At 44.2% G+C, this 18,694-nt stretch overlaps 4 protein-coding genes and 1 long non-coding RNA gene across 5 annotated transcripts; 3 read left to right on the top strand and 2 right to left on the bottom strand.

The window, feature by feature from the left end:
* Positions 1–405: 405 nt before the first annotated feature.
* On the top strand, positions 406–3,120 carry LOC125907567 (uncharacterized protein K02A2.6-like). Its single transcript, XM_049610672.1, has 2 exons — positions 406–2,812; positions 2,997–3,120. The coding sequence occupies exons 1-2, from the start codon at positions 406–408 to the stop codon at positions 3,029–3,031; spliced, it is 2,442 nt and encodes an 813-aa protein (XP_049466629.1). The 3' UTR covers positions 3,032–3,120.
* A 6,524-nt stretch (positions 3,121–9,644) lies between these two features.
* Positions 9,645–11,168, bottom strand: LOC120956022 (B-cell receptor-associated protein 31). The gene is made up of 4 exons (XM_040377374.2): positions 11,033–11,168; positions 10,477–10,768; positions 10,104–10,390; positions 9,645–10,026 (listed from the first exon to the last, which is right to left on the bottom strand). The coding sequence occupies exons 2-4, from the start codon at positions 10,703–10,705 to the stop codon at positions 9,847–9,849; spliced, it is 696 nt and encodes a 231-aa protein (XP_040233308.2). The 5' UTR covers positions 10,706–10,768; positions 11,033–11,168; the 3' UTR covers positions 9,645–9,846.
* A 401-nt stretch (positions 11,169–11,569) lies between these two features.
* LOC125907568 (uncharacterized) lies at positions 11,570–11,995 on the top strand. Its single transcript, XR_007452778.1, has 3 exons — positions 11,570–11,688; positions 11,823–11,876; positions 11,951–11,995. It is a non-coding gene; the product is annotated as an uncharacterized LOC125907568 (long non-coding RNA).
* Positions 11,996–12,188: 193 nt separating this feature from the next.
* LOC120956023 (ER membrane protein complex subunit 4) lies at positions 12,189–13,085 on the bottom strand. Its single transcript, XM_040377375.2, has 2 exons — positions 12,911–13,085; positions 12,189–12,783 (listed from the first exon to the last, which is right to left on the bottom strand). Exons 1-2 carry the CDS (start codon positions 12,964–12,966, stop codon positions 12,321–12,323), a joined length of 519 nt encoding a protein of 172 aa, XP_040233309.1. The 5' UTR covers positions 12,967–13,085; the 3' UTR covers positions 12,189–12,320.
* An 86-nt stretch (positions 13,086–13,171) lies between these two features.
* On the top strand, positions 13,172–14,984 carry LOC120956021 (general transcription factor IIH subunit 2). Its single transcript, XM_040377373.2, has 2 exons — positions 13,172–13,354; positions 13,645–14,984. The coding sequence occupies exons 1-2, from the start codon at positions 13,296–13,298 to the stop codon at positions 14,849–14,851; spliced, it is 1,266 nt and encodes a 421-aa protein (XP_040233307.2). The 5' UTR covers positions 13,172–13,295; the 3' UTR covers positions 14,852–14,984.
* The last annotated feature ends 3,710 nt before the right edge of the window (positions 14,985–18,694 follow it).

Consider the following 18,694-nt stretch of genomic DNA (forward strand, 5'->3'; position numbering starts at 1 on the left):
TTTCGTTGGAACGCGAGCAGAAGAAAAAGTGCGATCAGAAGCGTTACGATTATGGAAGTTGGAAGCGGGCGAGGAAGAAACATCGATGTGCTGATAAATCGAACTAGGGTGAGAATGATGGTGGATACCGGCGCAGACATAACCATCGTTTCATCGAGATTGTGGCAACAGATGGGGGAACCAGTGTTGAAACCATCAACGATAATGGCCAGAACGGCATCGGGGGAGCAGCTGAATCTACTTGGGGAGTTTACTGCTGAAATTACACTAGCCCAACAACGCGAAGATTGTGTAATACGAGTGGCCTCGGAGAACCTCTCACTTTTTGGAAGAGATGCGATGGACATTTTCAACCTCTGGAACGTACCGCTGGCAACTGTTTGCAACCAACTGTCTTCGGTGAGCATGGGTTCTAACTATTTTAAAGATTTTGAAGATCTATTTTTAGATGAACCAGGATGCTGCAAGAAAGGAAGAATCCAGTTGGTCCTAAAAGAAGGCGCGATACCAGTTTTTCGTCCTAAGAGACCGGTGGCGTACGCTATGATGGCAGCTGTTAATGGAGAATTGGATCGGCTGGAGCGAGAGGGAATTATCACCCCCGTAGATTATTCGTCATGGGCCGCGCCTATTGTGGTAGTGCGCAAGGCCAACGGATCAATACGCATCTGTGGAGACTATTCTACGGGGCTGAACGACGCGTTGCAACCCCATCAGTATCCGATTCCACGCCCTGAAGACATTTTTACCGCATTAGGACAGTCGAAAATTTTTAGTCAGATAGACCTATCAGACGCTTTTCTCCAAGTAGAGGTAGAGGAAAATTGCCGCGAGCTCCTTACCGTGAATACCCATAGGGGTTTATATGTATACAATCGCCTTCCACCCGGTATAAAATCTGCGCCAGGGGCCTTCCAGCAACTCATGGACACTATGTTGTCGGGATTGAATGATGTGGCCGCATACCTGGATGATATCGTAGTAGGTGGAGTTGATGAAACCACACACAGACAAAATCTGCGAGCAGTGTTTACCAGACTGCGTGAGCATGGGTTTAAGATTAGACGAGAGAAATGTACGTTTATGAAAAAGGAGATAAAGTATTTAGGACATATTTTGGATCGTAACGGTTTGCGACCAGACCCTACTAAGGTTGAGGCTATACTCAAGATGCCGGCTCCAAAACAGCTATCTGAGGTGCGATCCTTCTTAGGTGCAATCAATTTTTACGGTCGATTTGTACCACAAATGCGCAATCTGCGGTATCCCTTGGATGAGTTGTTGAAAAAGGAAGGGGCATTTCAGTGGACTCCTGAGTGTCAAAATGCTTTTCAAATGTTCAAACGAATTTTAAAATCTGATCTACTTTTGACACATTACGACCCAAGTAAAGAAATTATAGTAGCTGCTGATGCTTCTTCTGTAGGAGTCGGAGCGACGATTAGCCATCGCATGGAGGATGGAACCTTGAAAGTAGTACAGCACGCAGCAAGAGCATTGACAAAAGCAGAAATGAACTACAGTCAGCCAGATCGCGAGGGTTTAGCCGTGATATTTGCTGTTACAAAGTTCCACCGCATGATTTATGGGCGTAGATTCATGTTACAAACGGATCATGCTCCGCTGTTAAGAATTTTCGGTGCACGCACAGGTATACCAATTTACACAGCAAATAGGCTCCAGCGTTGGGCTTTAACGTTGCTGCTATATGATTTTAAAATTGAGTACGTGCCAACAGACAAATTTGGTAACGCTGATATATTGTCCCGACTGATAGAAGAACACGAGCACCCAGAAGAAGATTATGTTATAGCGAGCATCGAATTAGACAATGACATGAATGCTATTATAGATAACGTAACTAAAGCAATGCCGCTAACATATAGCGATGTTAGGGAAGCAACTAAAAGAGATCCTACGTTGACAAAAGTATCAAAGTACATTCAGGAAGGTTGGCCTCAGAGAAAATCAAACGACATAATATTGAGAAGCTTCCAGACACGAAGCGAAGCATTAAGCACACTTAGAGAATGCATCTTATTCGGAGAGCGATTGGTCGTTCCAGAAGCATTGCGTAGGAAATGTTTGAGACAACTACACCTTGGACACCCCGGAATACAGCGTATGAAGTCACTGGCGCGAAGCTATGTTTACTGGCCTGGTTTAGACTCGGAAATAGATGAGTTAGTGAAGTCGTGTCCACAGTGCGCAGCAGCAGCAAAATCTCCTCCACATAGTACGCCAATAGCCTGGCCCACTACGTCTGCTCCGTGGCAAAGAGTGCATGTGGATTATGCGGGACCAATCGATGGATTTTATTATCTCCTTGCAATCGATTCTTTCTCAAAGTGGCCAGAGATAGTGCAAACGACCAAAATCACGACTCAAGCAACGATTCGTATTTTACGTGGATTATTCGCAAGGCTGGGTATGCCGAATGTACTAGTTAGTGACAATGGCACTCAGTTCTCAAGTGCGGAATTTGGAGAATTCTGTACCACAAACGGGATAGAACATATTAGAACCGCTCCTTACCACCCCCAGTCGAATGGACAGGCGGAGCGATTCGTAGACTCTCTTAAGCGAGGGCTAAAAAAAATCAGCGAGGGAGGAGCATCGGTCCAAGAGTCACTGGACATCTTCTTATTGATGTATAGAAGCTCACCCAATAGGCAGTTAGAAAACGGCAAATCACCAGCGGAACTGATGCTTGGGAGAAGAATGCGTACCTGCATGGAATTGCTTCGTATACCTCCCGAGTCTGAACCAGAATCTCCCGTGCCTCAACAACGCGTTCGCTGTTTCAAACGAGGTGATTTGGTATACGCGAAGGTCTTTGCACAAAACAAATGGAAATGGAAAAAAGGTGTTATAGAAGACAGGATGGGGAAGGTCATGTACCAAGTAGTCGATGAAGAAGGAAAAATATTTCGGTCACATATTAATCAGTTAAATCCTCGTTACACTAATTCTTATACCCTTGCAAATTCTTCCAGCACATACACACCGTTTAAACGTGCCTTGGATATGAGTATCTTGATGGATGGTAACGTGGCTATAACCAGACCAGACCCGGCTCCAAATGTCTGCGCGCAACCGTCCGATTCGACACTAGCAAGCGCAGCGGCTACGTGCTCGCCAACACCGCAGGTTCCTTGTCCACCACCATCAAGAGAGATTGCCATACGTTCGGAAACATTCCCGGAAGACATGCATAGTGAGCCTGCGATGCCAGTGCAGCCTCTACGCCGTTCTTCCCGAACACGAAGATCGCCGCGTTGGATGGCTATGTACAAACCGTATTAAAGTAGGGGGGATGTTGGGGAGTGCCCTCGTGTAGACGGCCTTACAGGTGCAGATGCTGCATGGGCCTCCTTCTCTCAGGTGACAGGGACTGTCACCTGGAGACGAAGCAAGCACGAAGAGGTCACTCCCCCACGAGCCGAGCCGAGAGATAGACGTGAGCGGGTCTCCGTCTAAGGATTTGTAGAATATAAGTTTCATTGTAATAGATATAAGTTTTATAATCTGAGACTGTTTATGTTTTGTTTACCGTCAAGTTAAGTTGAGAACGTAGACATAACAATCTTTCATATCTACTTGTAGGTATGCATCGGACAAATCGTATGCTGAATACAACACTTCCGTTCAGTTGTGCAGAAATTTCTTCTTCTTCTTCTTCTTTGGTACAACAATCGCTGTCGGTCAAGGCCTGCCTGTACCCGCTAGTGAAGTGAGCTTGGCTTTCAGTGACTTTTTTTATTGTTACCATAGCAGGATAGTCAGTCCTACGTATGGGGGCACTGTCTATTCGGGGCTTGAACCCATGACGGGCATGTTGTTAAGTCGTACGAGTTGACGACTGTACCACTAGACCGGCAGAAATTTCTTCAGGAGTAGGTAAAGGATAATGATTTATCTCTAAAGCTTCGTTAAGCCCCGTCGAATAATCCGCACAAATTTGAATTTTACCATTAGGCTTGCGAATGGCTACTATCGGAGCAGCCCACTCCGAAAAGTCTATGGTGTGATGATGCCAAGTGATTGTAGTTTTGATGGTTCTTCATCCACAAGAGCGATAGTATTAAATGGTACTGGTCGATTTGGACAGAAAACTGGGTTTACATTGGTCTTCAGAAACAGTTTCACCTTCGTTTTTGTGCAATGTCGAAGCGAATCATCGAAAACTGTAGGATATTTCGATTGAAGCTATACAATTCGATCCTTTGGACATGCTGGTGAAACTTTCTTACACAGTACACCGAAGAAAATTGTCCATAGATCAAACCTATGTATGCAATCTATACCTATAACATTTAAGACTGGTGATGATGTAACGAAACAAACACATTTCTTTGTAAGTCCAATGAGGATAACCTCGCATTCGAATTCACCAATAAGCTTGAGTTGTTCTCCCGATGCATTTGAAGCTTCAAGGAATGTTTCATATAGTTATTCCGTTGATTATGATAGAGATAAACTTCCTTTTAACAGTGTTTTTCGTGACATGATGAACGAAAATTTCCTGCGATTTCTTTTGTTTTTGATTCTTCTCGCTCTTTTGATATGTGTTGTTGTTTGAAGATTTTGATCTCATGGCTTTACAGTAACCTGCCTTATGGTCTACATTTTTGCACACTTTGCAGAGATGATGTGTAAAATTGCAAAAACCGTACAAAATGCATTTTTCCACACTGCCAACAAGGAGTACGAGGGACAGTATTCGAATCTGATTTCGGTTGACGTTGATCTTTTGACGTTTTGGATTGGGAAGGTTGCGACAAACGATACGGTTTCTTCTCTGAAACTGCATGCACGGAATGCTTCGATCTTGGTTGATTTTCGATCATCGTTGTATCCACTTTCCGCTCTGTAATGGGATGGGATCCGAAGCTGTCTGAGGGATAATACAGGCTCTCCCATCCAACTCCTATTCCGACACGTCCTCGTCGTGCAGAGTGGTAACATGTGCCTCTATATATCCTAGCTTGGGTACACGGGCTAGATCCAACCCCTTGGGCGGATGGTGGCATATGGCGAACCAGGAGGGGGGTGGGTATCCCGGGAAACTGGGTGCCTGAACGTCGGGGGGGGCAACCCGACGCTAAATAAAACGGCCACGTAGGCGCAGGGCCAGTCACCCAGTCTCACGGAACAATCGACTACGGAAAGCAACAAGAAGTTACGAAACGGACTTAACGATACCGACCCAACGCAATGCCCCCGGGCAACGATTAAAATGGGCTCATGGAACGTACGCACTCTTAGCAAAGCCGGAGCCTTGAAACAACTTGATGACGCCCTAGCCACACTGAGCATGGACCTCGTAGCTCTACAAGAGATTCGGTGGCTAGGGAACGGTGTGCACAACAGGCGTGGTAAGCATTGCTACGACATTTACTACAGCTGCCACGACCGCCACCACGTGCTCGGAACGGGTTTCGCCGTAGGTCCCCGGCTGAAATCCGTAATCATAGATTTCAAGGCTATAAACGATAGGATATGCACCCTGCGCATGCGAGGCAAATTCTTTAATATAAGCCTCATAAACGTTCACGCCCCTACCGAAGATAAAGAGGAAGAGGAGAAGGACCTTTTTACGGCCGCCTCGCTAGAATCGTAGATGCGTGCCCCAAGCATGACCTCATAATCATCCTGGGGGACTTCAACACAAAAGTCGGTAGGGAGCCAATGTACCGCCAATACACTGGCTGTCACAGTCTGCATGAGCACAGTAACGATAATGGTAGTAGATTGGTCCAGTTCGCCGCAGCGAACAATCCACAAAATTTGGGACATCCACAAAATGACGTGGGCGCACCCGGATGGCGAATCCTTCAACCAGATCGACCACGTGTTAATAAGCCGCCGACGACAGTCGAGCCTGTTAAACGTCAGAACTTATCGAGGAGCCAATATCGATTCCGATCACTACTTGGTTGGCCTAGTGATACGTTGTAGAATCTCCCGCCCCCGCGACAATGGGGGCGGAGAAAACACGCAGCCTCGGCTCAACACGGACTCTCTAAGGGACATTACTGTCCAACAGGAATTCAAAGACACTTTAGAAGAGTCTCTACTACCAGAAAACAGATATGAAACTACGAGCGAGAGGTGGAACGCTCTAAAAACAAAAATAATAAACTGTGCAAGAAATATACTCGTGGCAACACCAAATCTGGCTGGTTCGACGATGAATGCAGACAAGTGACCGAACGTAAGAATACTGCATACCGAGCAATGCAGCAACGGCATAGAACGCGGGCATGCGCAGAGGAATATTCACGGCTCAGACGCGAAGAGAAACGAGTTCACCGCTCCAAGAAGCATGCTTTGGAAGAGCAAAACATGCGGGAACTCGAGCAAACCAGAGAGGCGTACGGACCGACACGAAAGTTTTACCAAGCGATAGCAGGTCACCGAAACAACGTTGTACCTAAGGTAACCTGCTGTCGCAACAAGGATGGAGTCATGCTACTGCCACCTAGCATAGAAGAAACACGAAAGGCTATCCATCGGCTGAAAAATAACAAGGCACCCGGAACCGACGAAATTGCATCTAAACTGGTCAAGTATGGAGGTGTACGACTAGAAAACGAGATTCATCAAATTGTTACTGAGGTGTGGGATAGCGAATCGATGCCTCGTGATTGAAATCTCGGCATCATCTACCCCGTATACAAGAAGGGAGACAGGTTGGACTGCAACAACTACAGGGGTATTACGGTGTTGAATACCGCCTATAAAATATTCTGCCTGATCCTTCAGGATCGGCTTGTCCCGCACGTCGAAGAGATAGTAGGAAACTATCAAAAAGGATTCCGAAACGGAAAATCTACCACTGATCAGATCTTCACCATGCGGCAGATCTTGGAGAAGATGGCTGAATACAGAAACGACACATACCATCTCTTCATAGACTTCAAAGCCGCAGACGATAGCATAGCCAGGATAAAACTGTACGACGCTATGAGCTCATTTGGAATCCCGGCCAAACTAATAAGGCTAGTTAGAATGACTATGACCAACGTCACATGCACGGTGAGGGTGGATGGAAAACTCTCAGGACCTTTTGCTACCACCAAAGGTCTGCGCCAGGGGGACGGGCTTGCCTGTCTCCTATTCAACTTGGTGCTAGAGAGGGCCATCCGCGACTCGAGGGTGGAGACTACGGGATCCATCTACTATAAGTCAACCCAGATCCTGGCATACGCAGATGATATAGACATCATTGGTCTGCGGCTCTCCTATGTAGCAGAAGCCTACCAAGGGATTGAGCAGGCGGCAGAGAGCCTCGGATTGCAGATAAACGAGGCAAATACCAAACTGATGGTGGCAACATCAGCGGACCTACCAATAAATAATCCGAATCTACGTAGGCGTGATGTACAGATAGGTGAACGCACTTTTGAAGTCGTCCCAGAATTCAACTATCTGGGGTCAAAGGTCAGCAACGACAACAGTATGGAAGCTGAGTTGCGCGCAAGGATGCTGGCTGCCAACCGGTCATTCTACAGCCTGAAAAAGCAGTTCACCTCAAAGAACCTGTCGCGACGGACGAAGCTGGGACTATATAGTACCTATATAGTACCAGTACTCACATACGCCTCTGAGACATGGACACTGTCCAAATCTGACGAAACCCTCTTAGCCGCGTTCGAGAGGAAGATGCTCAGAAGGATACTTGGCCCTGTATGTGTGGAAGGACAATAGAGGAGCCGCTATAATGACGAGCTATACGAGATGTACGGCGACCTCACTGTCGTACAGCGTATCAAGCTCGCCAGGCTCCGGTGGGCGGACCATCCGGGCTTTCAGATTGATAAGCCGTTGAAATTCTACCATTAGTGATTGCATGTTGACTTTAATCTCCGGCGTCGCATTGCCGATTCGAGATAGCAGTCTTGCTTTAATATCCGAGAATTCCGGATCTTGCAGTCCCCAAATGAAAATTGGACATTTCAAATCGTCTAGTTTCATATTCTCGAACTCAGAATCCTCGCATGCCTTATTCACTCTTTCGCCGTAAGTGATGATGTCTTCTAATGTAGATTTCACCATCTGTATGCACTGGTATCTTTTGTGGAACACCGAATGTTACTTTCCGAAGATTTTTTGATAATATTGACGGTTTATTCAAACGAATTTTCATGCGGTTGCTTCGGAAGAATGTAATTCACATACCGGCTGTGAGCGGACGTTTCCAGCTTCCGCAACAAAAGTCGCACTTTCGCCTCGTCATTCAAACTGCTAGCATTGTTTTGAAAAAAAGTCTTTGAAACGTACATACCATTTTTCAAAAGTGATTTTGTTTTCTTAATCGTCTTCTTACTAACGGTTTCAAGGATTTGATTGTTCCTCCTTGACGCTAATTCTGGTTAGCTTCAGAATCTCGTGAGCTTCGGGTTCCGGGTTCAGTAATAATCCTCGTCGACAAAATGAAATGTCGCAGGGAATATATCTTGAGAAAAACACAACTGATGTATTCCTTGGTTCAGACTGGCATCATCTTTAATCACTCAATGTGTACTCTGATCGAGTCTTACAATGTTACTGCGTTATGCGTGTTACTATGCAACAGATATTTGAAATCAGGATATGTTGCAGGACCCATTAAGCCTCAGGTTCAGTTTCAACAATACTAATTGTTAGTGGTCAGTCAGTTTAGCCGGTCTCGTAGTACAGTCGTAAACTCGTACGACTTAACAACATGCCCGTCATGGGTATGGGTATGGGGTCGATCCCCAAATAGACAAATAGTTGTTGAGCCAAAAAAAAAAAAAGTGGTCAGCCATAGAATCGGTATGAAAATATGATCAGTTCCAGGCCTATTAAGGATTCAGAACCAATTCCAGGACCAATTCCGACTAAGTAGACCAGCTGACTGGTAGATTGATATAAACGGACAGCAAATTCGCCCTACGATAATCAGTCGACAACATGCAGTGAAGGATCATCATCATCGTCGTCACCTGATAGAGGCAAATAGAGTCAATCGGACCATACAAATGAACATAAAAACAAACATCATCAATTGATCCTAAATCAAACAGTAAAATTTGTTATGCGAGTGAAAATTGTTTTACATAATGCAAACAATTCAGCTATTGCAGTCATTCATACATTTAAAAATCTTAAATCTTATCTTCCCCTACCTTAGCTGATTACGATAGGCATGACGGTTTTCTTTTTGAGTATCAGTAACCGGGTGCGCCTTGCAGTTTATCAGACACTGATAACGAATCATACGGATTGGTGAAACAAATGATACCCCAAAAATTCAATGCGATGAAGACTAATAATTTGACTATTTTTCCATTTTTTGTGTGTTATGTTACTAAACATTTATTTTGTCGTAGTTTAGCGTCTCTCATACAATAGTTTGTGTTTTTTGCAAGAAGAAAGAATTTGTTTTATCGTTCGAAAATTCAGTGCCATCGTTTTATATCACTCTGTCCGAAGAAACAACCCTTCTGTCTGAGGTGCAATACAATCCACTCTCTCTAAGTTATTCCTTGCAAAGTTTTGGTTGTTTATGTAATCGCCCATCGCCCGCAAAAAGGATCGTAAAACCGTGAATTATTACATGCATACAATAATTAAATAGAAGAAAATGGATGTTATAGAAAAACGAAAACAAAAGCTAGTTTTTAAAGTGAACTTAAATTTGTCACAAACAATGTAATGGAAAATCACTTAGATTTATACATGAATGATGAGCATAATTGGTAGAAAAGACAAGTACGCACGCAATACTTCACGCCATAAATAGCCCAAAACCTTAAACCGTTCGTATAAAAATTCAAGATGCCGATTAATTATGAAATGAAAATTTTGCCAAAAAAATTAATCACTCTTATCTGCGCTGGAAACGGTGATCTTCTTCTGCAGTTTGCTGTACTCTTCCGTAAGTCGATCGTATTCGCGGTTTAGACTTTCTGATTGTGATTTCATGGCCTCCTTATCCTTGCGCTCCTTGGCTAGCTCCTGCTCAAGCTCGGCGACCTTCTTCTTTAGCTCATCGGTCTGAAAGATGAACGGTTAGAACATTATTATTTGCTGTGCTCATCATACCTGACGCAGAACAAACGCGAGTAACCTACATTTGGTGCATCGCCAGCCGGTTTGTCCTTGGCATCTGCTTTCTTATCGCCATCCTTCTGCTGATTCATCAGTGTGCGAGCGGCGCTGGTAGCACTTTGCGCCTGCTTCATCGAAGCTTCCGCCTGTGCGAGCAACACAGCCTGGCCGCTAATCAGTGACACCAGCCGACGAATCACCAGCGACAGGAAGATGGCAAAGCCGGAAATGTAAAAGTTGCGCTGGGCACGGAACAATCGCATACTGTGCTGCATCTCCACATTCAGGTGCGTTTCGGTGTGCGTATGATCTGCGGTTCAAGGCGAGTGGAAGAAACATGAGACATCTGTGTTTGCTGCAGGGTGGTTTCAATTTCATCACTGTTTCGCTACCTACCATTGGAGGAGTATTTACGCATCTCGCGGATCGCTTCCAGGAGGAACAGCACCAACACAGCGAGCAGCAGATAGAAATAGGTCTGGGCCTGGCGGCTCAGCATCGCCAGGAAGCGGGATTTGAAAAATCGATGCCATTGCTGTGGGCTCCGGAGCGGTAGCACGAGCAGTAGCACCACAAATATTTCCACGTACAGGAACGATGCAATAATGCCCCAGACGAGAGTCATTTCGGTAGGATTGTGTTGATGCGCTTTATCAAGTTTTTCAGAATGGGAACGGCGGCACGGAATCTATAAATATCACAAATGGGGAACGCGTTGTCTTTTCTTGTTGCTTCACTATTTGCACGACACGAACTTGTTCCGGTATATTGCAAGGGTTCACAGAAAGGTCTCAACGCGGCGTGTGATCAGCAGGCAATGGCATGCATAGAACGTACGGATGCGCCTCAAATAGCCGCCCGAAAGACACGTATGTTGCTGATGAAACTTTGAACCCAAACAAGACGCGGACAAAGATGACGATGTGCCAGGGTGCTGGGAGAAGATATTTACCTGTATTCAGCCTACGACAATCGCAGATTGTTCACTGTACGGTTGACTCACCGAGGTCCAACAGTTGAAAAGTTTTGCTGTAGCGAGCAACGTTTTTGCTGCGAAGTTGGCCTTGATTTGTTGTTGGTATCGAATGTCGCATGAACCTGCTCATTGAGCACGTAAACGTCAAATGTCAAATCGAAACTGCTCATTGAGCAACTGATTTGCTCGACAAAACAAAGCGGTGTAAAATTGTTCCCCGAACTATACAACTGATGTAATTGATTGATTTTGCAAATTTTGGAGAAACTGTCCTACGAACCATCATGATTCGCACCAGCGTTATTAAAATTATGATAGAATTTTGCAAAAAGCTTCGAGCAATTTTCGATCTTCGAAATTTGACAAATGGGTGACATTTTGTATTTGTTTACAAAAAATTCCATAGCCTTCTAGCCTCCGGGCAGTTTTCCTTTCTAGCGCTCCAAGGGTTAAAAATAGCAGTCCAAAGTGGATCCACTCGGAATAACAGACATGCTGAAGTTTCTGGTAAGTTTTCTTCTGGATATGTGATGGAAATTTGCCTGTTTGTTCTCGTCACATGATCGAAACGCTTGGGAGGGAAAGCGACATTGCATAACCATTGCGATTCGATCGCATTGACGATTAAACAGGTGTAACGCTTCGGCCACTATTTTTAGCCTCCCCGAAAAGCTTGTGCTATGGCCCTGAAGAAGAGAGGGAAAGTTTTAGATTCGACTAATTGTGACCTTTACTTTCTTTCCCCTCTCTTGCTGCGCCAAAACAGCTGACGTTCGGAGCCGGTGTTTACACCGGGATCTACATCACACAAAACTATGAGGTGAAAAGGGTTGCTTCCATTGATCGTGCAGTATTTGTTTGTTTACCGACTGTTGCCATTTCATTGTCCCGCAGGTACCGAGGGTTGACGAGCCGGGAAAGCTGTTGGAAAAGGCGAAAGAATTCGCCGATCAGTACAAGAAGCCGTAACCTACAGTGCCTCGGAAACTCGGCCAACAGGACTACGGTTTTGTGAAAACTCAGGATGGCTCTAAGCTAGTTCTTTCAACTCCTAGGCTAGACAACTTTTCGTTTTAAACAACAGATTCAACCGAAAGAGATTTTTGTTTGTCACCAAATTCACCTGGTTCCGTTCATTGTATATGCTTTACGTCTTTTTATTGTAACCCCTCTCACCATCCTCTATGTGGTAGTGAAAAATAAATACAAAGTTGTTTCACAAAAATGCACTCCAGGGTGTCGCGTGGATGGTTGTGCCGCCGGCTCAGAGTAACGAGATGCCGCCGCCGGAATATTCCAACCTTCTTTGCGGCTCGACGAACGCGAGCCAATCGGACGCATGCGTCGGAAGCAGGCCCATGCTGTGGCACTTGTAAAGCGCCAGCCCAATGTTAACAAGGTTGCCCAGCAGAAACACCAGCTTCTGTCCGGTGGCTGAAATGCCTTCAATCACTTTGAACGTGGAATGCGTCGACAGCATCATCTTGACCGGCCGGATAAACATCATCACCACCATCATGATCGGAAAGATGCTGATAGAATTGCCCGACATGTACATGATGACCAGGTTCATGGGGAACTGCTTGATCGGACCGAGTGCAATCTCCCACGACTTCTTCAGGATCAGGTGGCTCTGGTCGGTCTGGTTGACCACCTTGCTGCTAATCACGTCCGCCGACGGATTGTACCCGGGTGGTGCTGCAATGTCGGATCCACTGCTGCGCGGTCTAAAATCAAAAACAAACCATCAATTTATATCCAAAATAAGAAATTCACGACCAACATGGTTTGTTTAGCATGGGGGTGAGCATACCACCACCATGCTTCCGTAGCAAACGCAACAAAGATACGCACTTGGTGTTGAAATCTAGCGCCCATTTAAACTTCTTAGCTGCCACCTTGGTCGTCATTGTTAGTTTACGACTGTTTCTGTTATCAAAAGTTAGAACTAATGCACAAAATTTAGAATTTTATGATGGTAGAAAAAACTTGCACAGAGTGTGTGTGAGTGTGATGTTTTTTTCTCGCCCCGTCCTTGCTGACATTTCTTTGACAGCTGTCAGGCGAGGTGAGTTTTGGTGAGAAGTTCACCACACGACACCAAAGGGTTTTAGAAGGTAAACAAAATAAAGAGTGCATGCCGGCTGCTGCTTCAATTACAACGCGAAGTGTTTGTGAAATTAGTGTAAAAATCTGGGTTTGATCGTTGCAGGAAAAGTAAACCTACTGATCAAACACAATGGCGGACGAAGAGGATCCAAAGGAATATCGCTGGGAGACGGGATACGAGAAAACATGGTAAGTTCCGAGCATCCTGTTGTTTTCAAGAATCTTCCGTCGTAGGAAATTCTAAACAATGATCTGTGGACCTCATTGCCCTCCTGTGAAGGATATTTTGTCGATCAATTTACGTTGATTAAAGTCTTCAATTCAATAGCGGATCCAATTGGCCCTGAATTTTGAACATTGCAACCTTCCGGGAGCTGGCTTAGCGGCAATCAGGCAAACCGGTTGCAATTCTACCCATCGCTGTAGCAAGCATAACAAGCATGGTACAAATGATATTTTCTTTCTTACTATTCCAACAGGGAAGCAATCAAAGAGGACGACGATGGGCTTATCGAAGGATCGGTTAGTGATATCATCCAAAAGGCTAAGCGCAAGCGTCAAGCAATGAAGCGCGGCTTCAGCAAGCTCGGCATGATGCGCCACCTGTACGTGTTGCTCGACTGCTCCGAAGCGATGACGGTTCCGGATCTGAAACCAACGCGCTTCATCTGTTCTCTTAAACTGCTAGAACTGTTTATCGAGGAGTTTTTCGACCAGAATCCCATCTCCCAGCTTGGCGTAATTGCAATGAAGGCAAAGCGCGCGGAAAAGATTTCCGAACTCGGCGGTACCTCCCGGAAGCACATTAAAGCGGTGCACGCACTAACCAATGGCGTACCGCTGGTCGGTGAACCATCGCTACAGAACGGTCTGGAGCTGGCGCTGAAGACGCTACGAATGATACCACAACACGCAAGCAGAGAAATTTTAGTTATTATGGGAAGTTTGACCAGCTGCGATCCGAACGATGTCCATCTGACGATCGAAAATCTTAAAACGGAAGGCGTTCGATGCTCCGTGCTGTCTCTGTCGGCGGAAATCCGTATCTGCAAGTTCCTGTGCACCGAAACGGGCGGGTTGTTTGGTGCCGTGCTGGACGATGCACACTACAAGGATCAGCTGCTTCAGCACATCGATCCACCGCAGGCCGGCAATCAGCAGGAATTTTCGTTGATTAAGATGGGTTTCCCGCACGGCAAAACAGAATCGGGCAAGGAACCACCGTTGACGATGTGTATGTGCCACATCGACAGTGTGGATGAGCCGGCCAAACTGACCTCGGGCGGTTATCACTGCCCCCAGTGCTACAGCAAGTACTGTGAGCTACCGGTGGAATGTTCAGCGTGCGGTTTAACGTTAGCCTCTGCGCCACATTTAGCCCGCAGCTATCATCATCTGTTTCCGGTGCCACATTTTAACGAACTCCCGCTAGAGCAGGTACAGGTGCAGGAACCGCGCGACCCACCGGTGACAAACTGTTACGCCTGCCAGAAAACGCTCGCAAGCGGCACGGATAAAATGGTGTACGAGTGCGACGCCTGCAAGCAAGTGTTTTGCATTGATTGCGATATTTTCATACACGAAACGCTGCATTCATGTGTAGGGTGTACGACGATTCCGGCATCGGCTCAAACTTTACAGGCACGAAAGCCGGTACCACCACCGCACAGTATGTCTATCATATAAAGCTGTTGAAGCTACGGTATAAACGATGGTGCATTTGTTTAAATCCGGCATGCTCGTGCATGTTGTTCAGATGCTTAATTGTAACATTAAAAGTTGTCACTGGAAGAAAAGCGTTTGAATTTAAACTTGAAAATTGTGCTTAATCATTTGGAAGAAGGCTGTCCGAAAAATGTAGCTGACATAGAGATGGGTAACTATTTGAAATTTTGAAATTCATGAATCTTCATCAACCATATATGAATCTCTACAAATTAATGAATCTTTGAAGAGTTATTAATCTCTTTAGTTAGCTTTATTGGTGGGATAAGAGTACGACAACTTCATTACATGTTCCAGCTATCGTATCCTGTCGACTTTGGTAACCGTTATCTGATTAGCCGTACAGCTCATTAAGTTCGTGGATCATTCTTTGCCATCACACTGTCTCAAACACACTGCCAAAGATGGTCCAGATGATCTATCGCTTAATAAGCTCATGAAACTATCTCTCTCTCTCAAGAGTCTCCCTCATTTACCGCCTATGTAAATTACGTACACGGTTCTAATTTATACAATTTTATAAATTTATGAATACATGGGCGGTCCCATTGTACAGTCGTCAACTCGAACGAACCTTTAACTCTACGACCGAATGCCCGGTTATGATTTCAATTTTCAAATTAAAATATTTTTTTATTTGACTTAATGACGGTAGCTACTTAATTTTTGCACATGTCTTTCAATTCAATTCAATTCCTTTTATTTCTTAAATATTTTATTTCTATTATTTTATTTTGATACCCCTTATCTCTACGTCCGGCATACCCAGCTATCCCATACATTTAGCAAAGATGTAATATTTTTTAATTTGGCAAATTGAGGTGTCAAGATGGCGTGGAGGCGTCCGCCATTAAGGCTGGGATAACGGACTGGCAGACGAAGGCGCAAGACCGTCAGCGGTTTCGGACACTCCTGAGGCAGGCCAAGACCGCAAAGCGGTTGTAGCGCCGGATAGGTAAGTAAGTAAGAAAAATGTGGAAGTTCCAGAAATGGAACCGGTCTGGTGGTACAGTCGTCAACTTGCACGACTTAACAACATGCCCGTCATGGGTTCAAGCCCCGAATAGACCGTGCTCCCATACGTAAACTATCCTATCTATGACTATCCTGCTATGGTAACAATAAGCCACTGAAAGCCAAGCCCACTTCACTAGTGAGTACAGGCAGGCCTTGACCGACAACGGTTGTTGTGCCAAAGAAAAAAAAAGTGGCAGAATTAGTATTCTTCATGATTTGTACTTAGCAAGCATATCATGTTTGGTAACATTGACTATGAAACAATGTAAAACAATTTAAAAAATGAATGTTTTTTTCGATCCTCTGAATAAGTCGTCCGTAAAAAGACAATTTTAATGTATTTTACATAGAAGAGCAGTAAACACTTCCAATTGAAAGGTGAGTTGTCAAACTTAAAAAAAAATATTAAAAACTAGAAGACGAGACTATGTAAATCTCATTTCACTATAGTAAATAAGACTAATGTCCGCACCTTTGTACAAAGTTTGAAATTTTAATTTTTAATGCAAAAAAATTATTGAAGTTTCAATGTGAAAAAGAATAACTTGTCATGCAAAATTTACGGGATAACCGGGGAAGCCGGTCATAGAGATGAAGGTGTACATTTGGTCTTTGAGACAACGGTTAATAATATAGCCGTCCTGGGTTCAATCCTCATATGGTCCTGTAGCCAGAACATAACTATCCGGCTGCGTGGTACTGAATAAAGTCTCGAAAGCCTGTATAGACCGGCACGTCGCCGTAGGACGTTTACGCCAAATAGAAGAAGAAGAAGATTCATGAACCATTTTATAGATTCATAAGATTGATAAGATTCATAAAATGACTTAATGATAGAAGATTAACGAAGTTCGTTATAGGTTTATGAATGTTTGGATATTATATCGTCTGTAGGAATTCAAGATTATTTAATGATCCACGAATGGTTAGATACAATGAATATTTGGTGATTCTAGTGAAATGATCTACTTAAAATATAATATGTTTGTTTGTTTGACAAAAGTGATCAAACTACAAACACATTCTTTGTAAAATAAAAACTCATGTGCAAAGGACGAAATTATTAGTAAGAATACATTCGAAGGTTCATCACACATGTAAATATTTTGGTATGGAGCGACTCAGCCTGTACAGTTTGTTCAAGAGGATGGGTAAGTTCTGAGAGCGTTTTGTAGGACACAAGTCTATTAAAAAAACAACGGAACGCCTGGACTACCCAATACCAGGCCTCTGCAGAAAATGTACTACGATTCAAAAATAATGATCGCATTTTCACAGAGTAAGTAAATAGATCTAGTTGATCGTGTTTCCCCATAATAACACCTTGCCTAAGACGTACTGTATTGTTAATCGGCAAATTTTACATTTTTTGGTACTGTTAACATTTTTTTTACATTTACCAACGTTTTTCTTACTTTATTGTCAATTATGTGAGTTGTGCACACGAAATTGCCAATTTTTTAGCTGAAAAAAAAAGTTATTCACTTAACCCAATTTCCTTTTCCATCCATAGGACGGGTGCTTATCAAAATCATCTTCCTCTCTACAACGCATGCAGCATTCTCGTCTTCAATATCCAATGACAAAGTAATTTAACCGAATCATGCAAAAAGTATTATTTTCGTATTTTTAATATTTTTTTCATTCACTTTCCCCCTTTAATTCTCGCAACACTTCACCTCAATTAGGGAAGGAAAAAACAAAAAAGTGCTTCAACCGGTTTTGGTAGTTGATAACAGGTTATCCTAATGATAACCTCCGGACCAATGCGGCAGCGCAAAGTTGTTGTTGTTGTTTTTTTGTAGCACTTTTATCGTTGTTTGGGTTTCGGACATTTTCGGGCAGCATTATGCACATGGCTGATGATGTACGAGATCACGCTTCCGTCAGCTGTAGCGGGTGTTTATTTTGCTCTCTCACCGCAGAGACCAATGTATGTAAATTGTGTTGCATCAACAGTGTAGTAGAGAAAATACTTAAGTTTTTGTAGCACAAGCGGTTGGAACTGGACGCTTGGTAAATAGTACATACGTCAGCTTTGGGATAGTCCATAACCATTGGCAGATCTTTATCATGTGATTGTCCTAAAGATTTAGGGTAGGTTTTATCTTATCGTCGAAAAATGAGTTACAGCGTGGTTGGCTTAAGTCCGGTGGTCTAGCTGCATCAGGTACACAGCAAACCCATCGCTTGTTTACTAACAGACATTTTATGGCACATCTCTAGACGACGGCAATCGGGTGCGGGTTTATCGGGTTATTGTGCCGACTCGCTACGTCGTACGTAACCCTCCTTCACATGCGCACGCTCATCTCTCGCAGGTGAAGCGATATCCTTAAACGAATTTAATCACCCTTATCACTACTAGATCAGGTCGCTTTCGTTGGCGATATGACGATTACGATTGCCCAATCATCTCCGGCACCTCCGCTTAACACGCGATGATTGGGTAATTTGAAAATAGTACATATCCGCCGTAAGACACCTACCCCCCATCGCGAATTGTTGGGCTCAAGTGCTTATCACCCGTTGTTTCATTAATTGTTCATTCACATCAGCGGCCGCTATGCGCCGCGTTTGTAATACCTCATTGTTATCAATGAGGTTTGCGGTAATATACAATCTGCATTGGACGCGCACGCAGACGCACTCTCTAGTGCTAATGTTATCATTTTCTAGTGACGATGCATGGTTCGGGACTGTATAGCCTCAATTACGATCCAGGTATTTAGGACTTCTAATGCCTATCGCTTTCACATTCTGTCTCGACAAGATTTTTTTTTCTTT

The sequence above is a fragment of the Anopheles coluzzii genome, chromosome 3 (assembly GCF_943734685.1).
Source record: "Anopheles coluzzii chromosome 3, AcolN3, whole genome shotgun sequence".
Lineage (NCBI taxonomy): Eukaryota > Metazoa > Arthropoda > Insecta > Diptera > Culicidae > Anopheles > Anopheles coluzzii.

What these genes read in the sequence shown, in the direction of transcription:
- LOC125907567 (XM_049610672.1), top strand. Translation starts at nt 406, where the DNA reads ATGGGTTCTAACTATTTTAAAGATTTTGAAGATCTATTTTTAGATGAA. An exon ending in CGTTCGCTGTTTCAAACGAG is followed by an intron (nt 2,813 to 2,996) that starts GTGATTTGGTAT and finishes AAATTCTTCCAG; the next exon opens with CACATACACACCGTTTAAAC.
- LOC120956021 (XM_040377373.2), top strand. Translation starts at nt 13,296, where the DNA reads ATGGCGGACGAAGAGGATCCAAAGGAATATCGCTGGGAGACGGGATAC. An exon ending in ACGGGATACGAGAAAACATG is followed by an intron (nt 13,355 to 13,644) that starts GTAAGTTCCGAG and finishes CTATTCCAACAG; the next exon opens with GGAAGCAATCAAAGAGGACG.
- LOC120956023 (XM_040377375.2), bottom strand. Translation starts at nt 12,966, where the DNA reads ATGACGACCAAGGTGGCAGCTAAGAAGTTTAAATGGGCGCTAGATTTC. An exon ending in GCGCTAGATTTCAACACCAA is followed by an intron (nt 12,784 to 12,910) that starts GTGCGTATCTTT and finishes TTTTGATTTTAG; the next exon opens with ACCGCGCAGCAGTGGATCCG.
- LOC120956022 (XM_040377374.2), bottom strand. Translation starts at nt 10,705, where the DNA reads ATGACTCTCGTCTGGGGCATTATTGCATCGTTCCTGTACGTGGAAATA. An exon ending in GCGTAAATACTCCTCCAATG is followed by an intron (nt 10,391 to 10,476) that starts GTAGGTAGCGAA and finishes CTTGAACCGCAG; the next exon opens with ATCATACGCACACCGAAACG. An exon ending in CGGCTGGCGATGCACCAAAT is followed by an intron (nt 10,027 to 10,103) that starts GTAGGTTACTCG and finishes TTCATCTTTCAG; the next exon opens with ACCGATGAGCTAAAGAAGAA.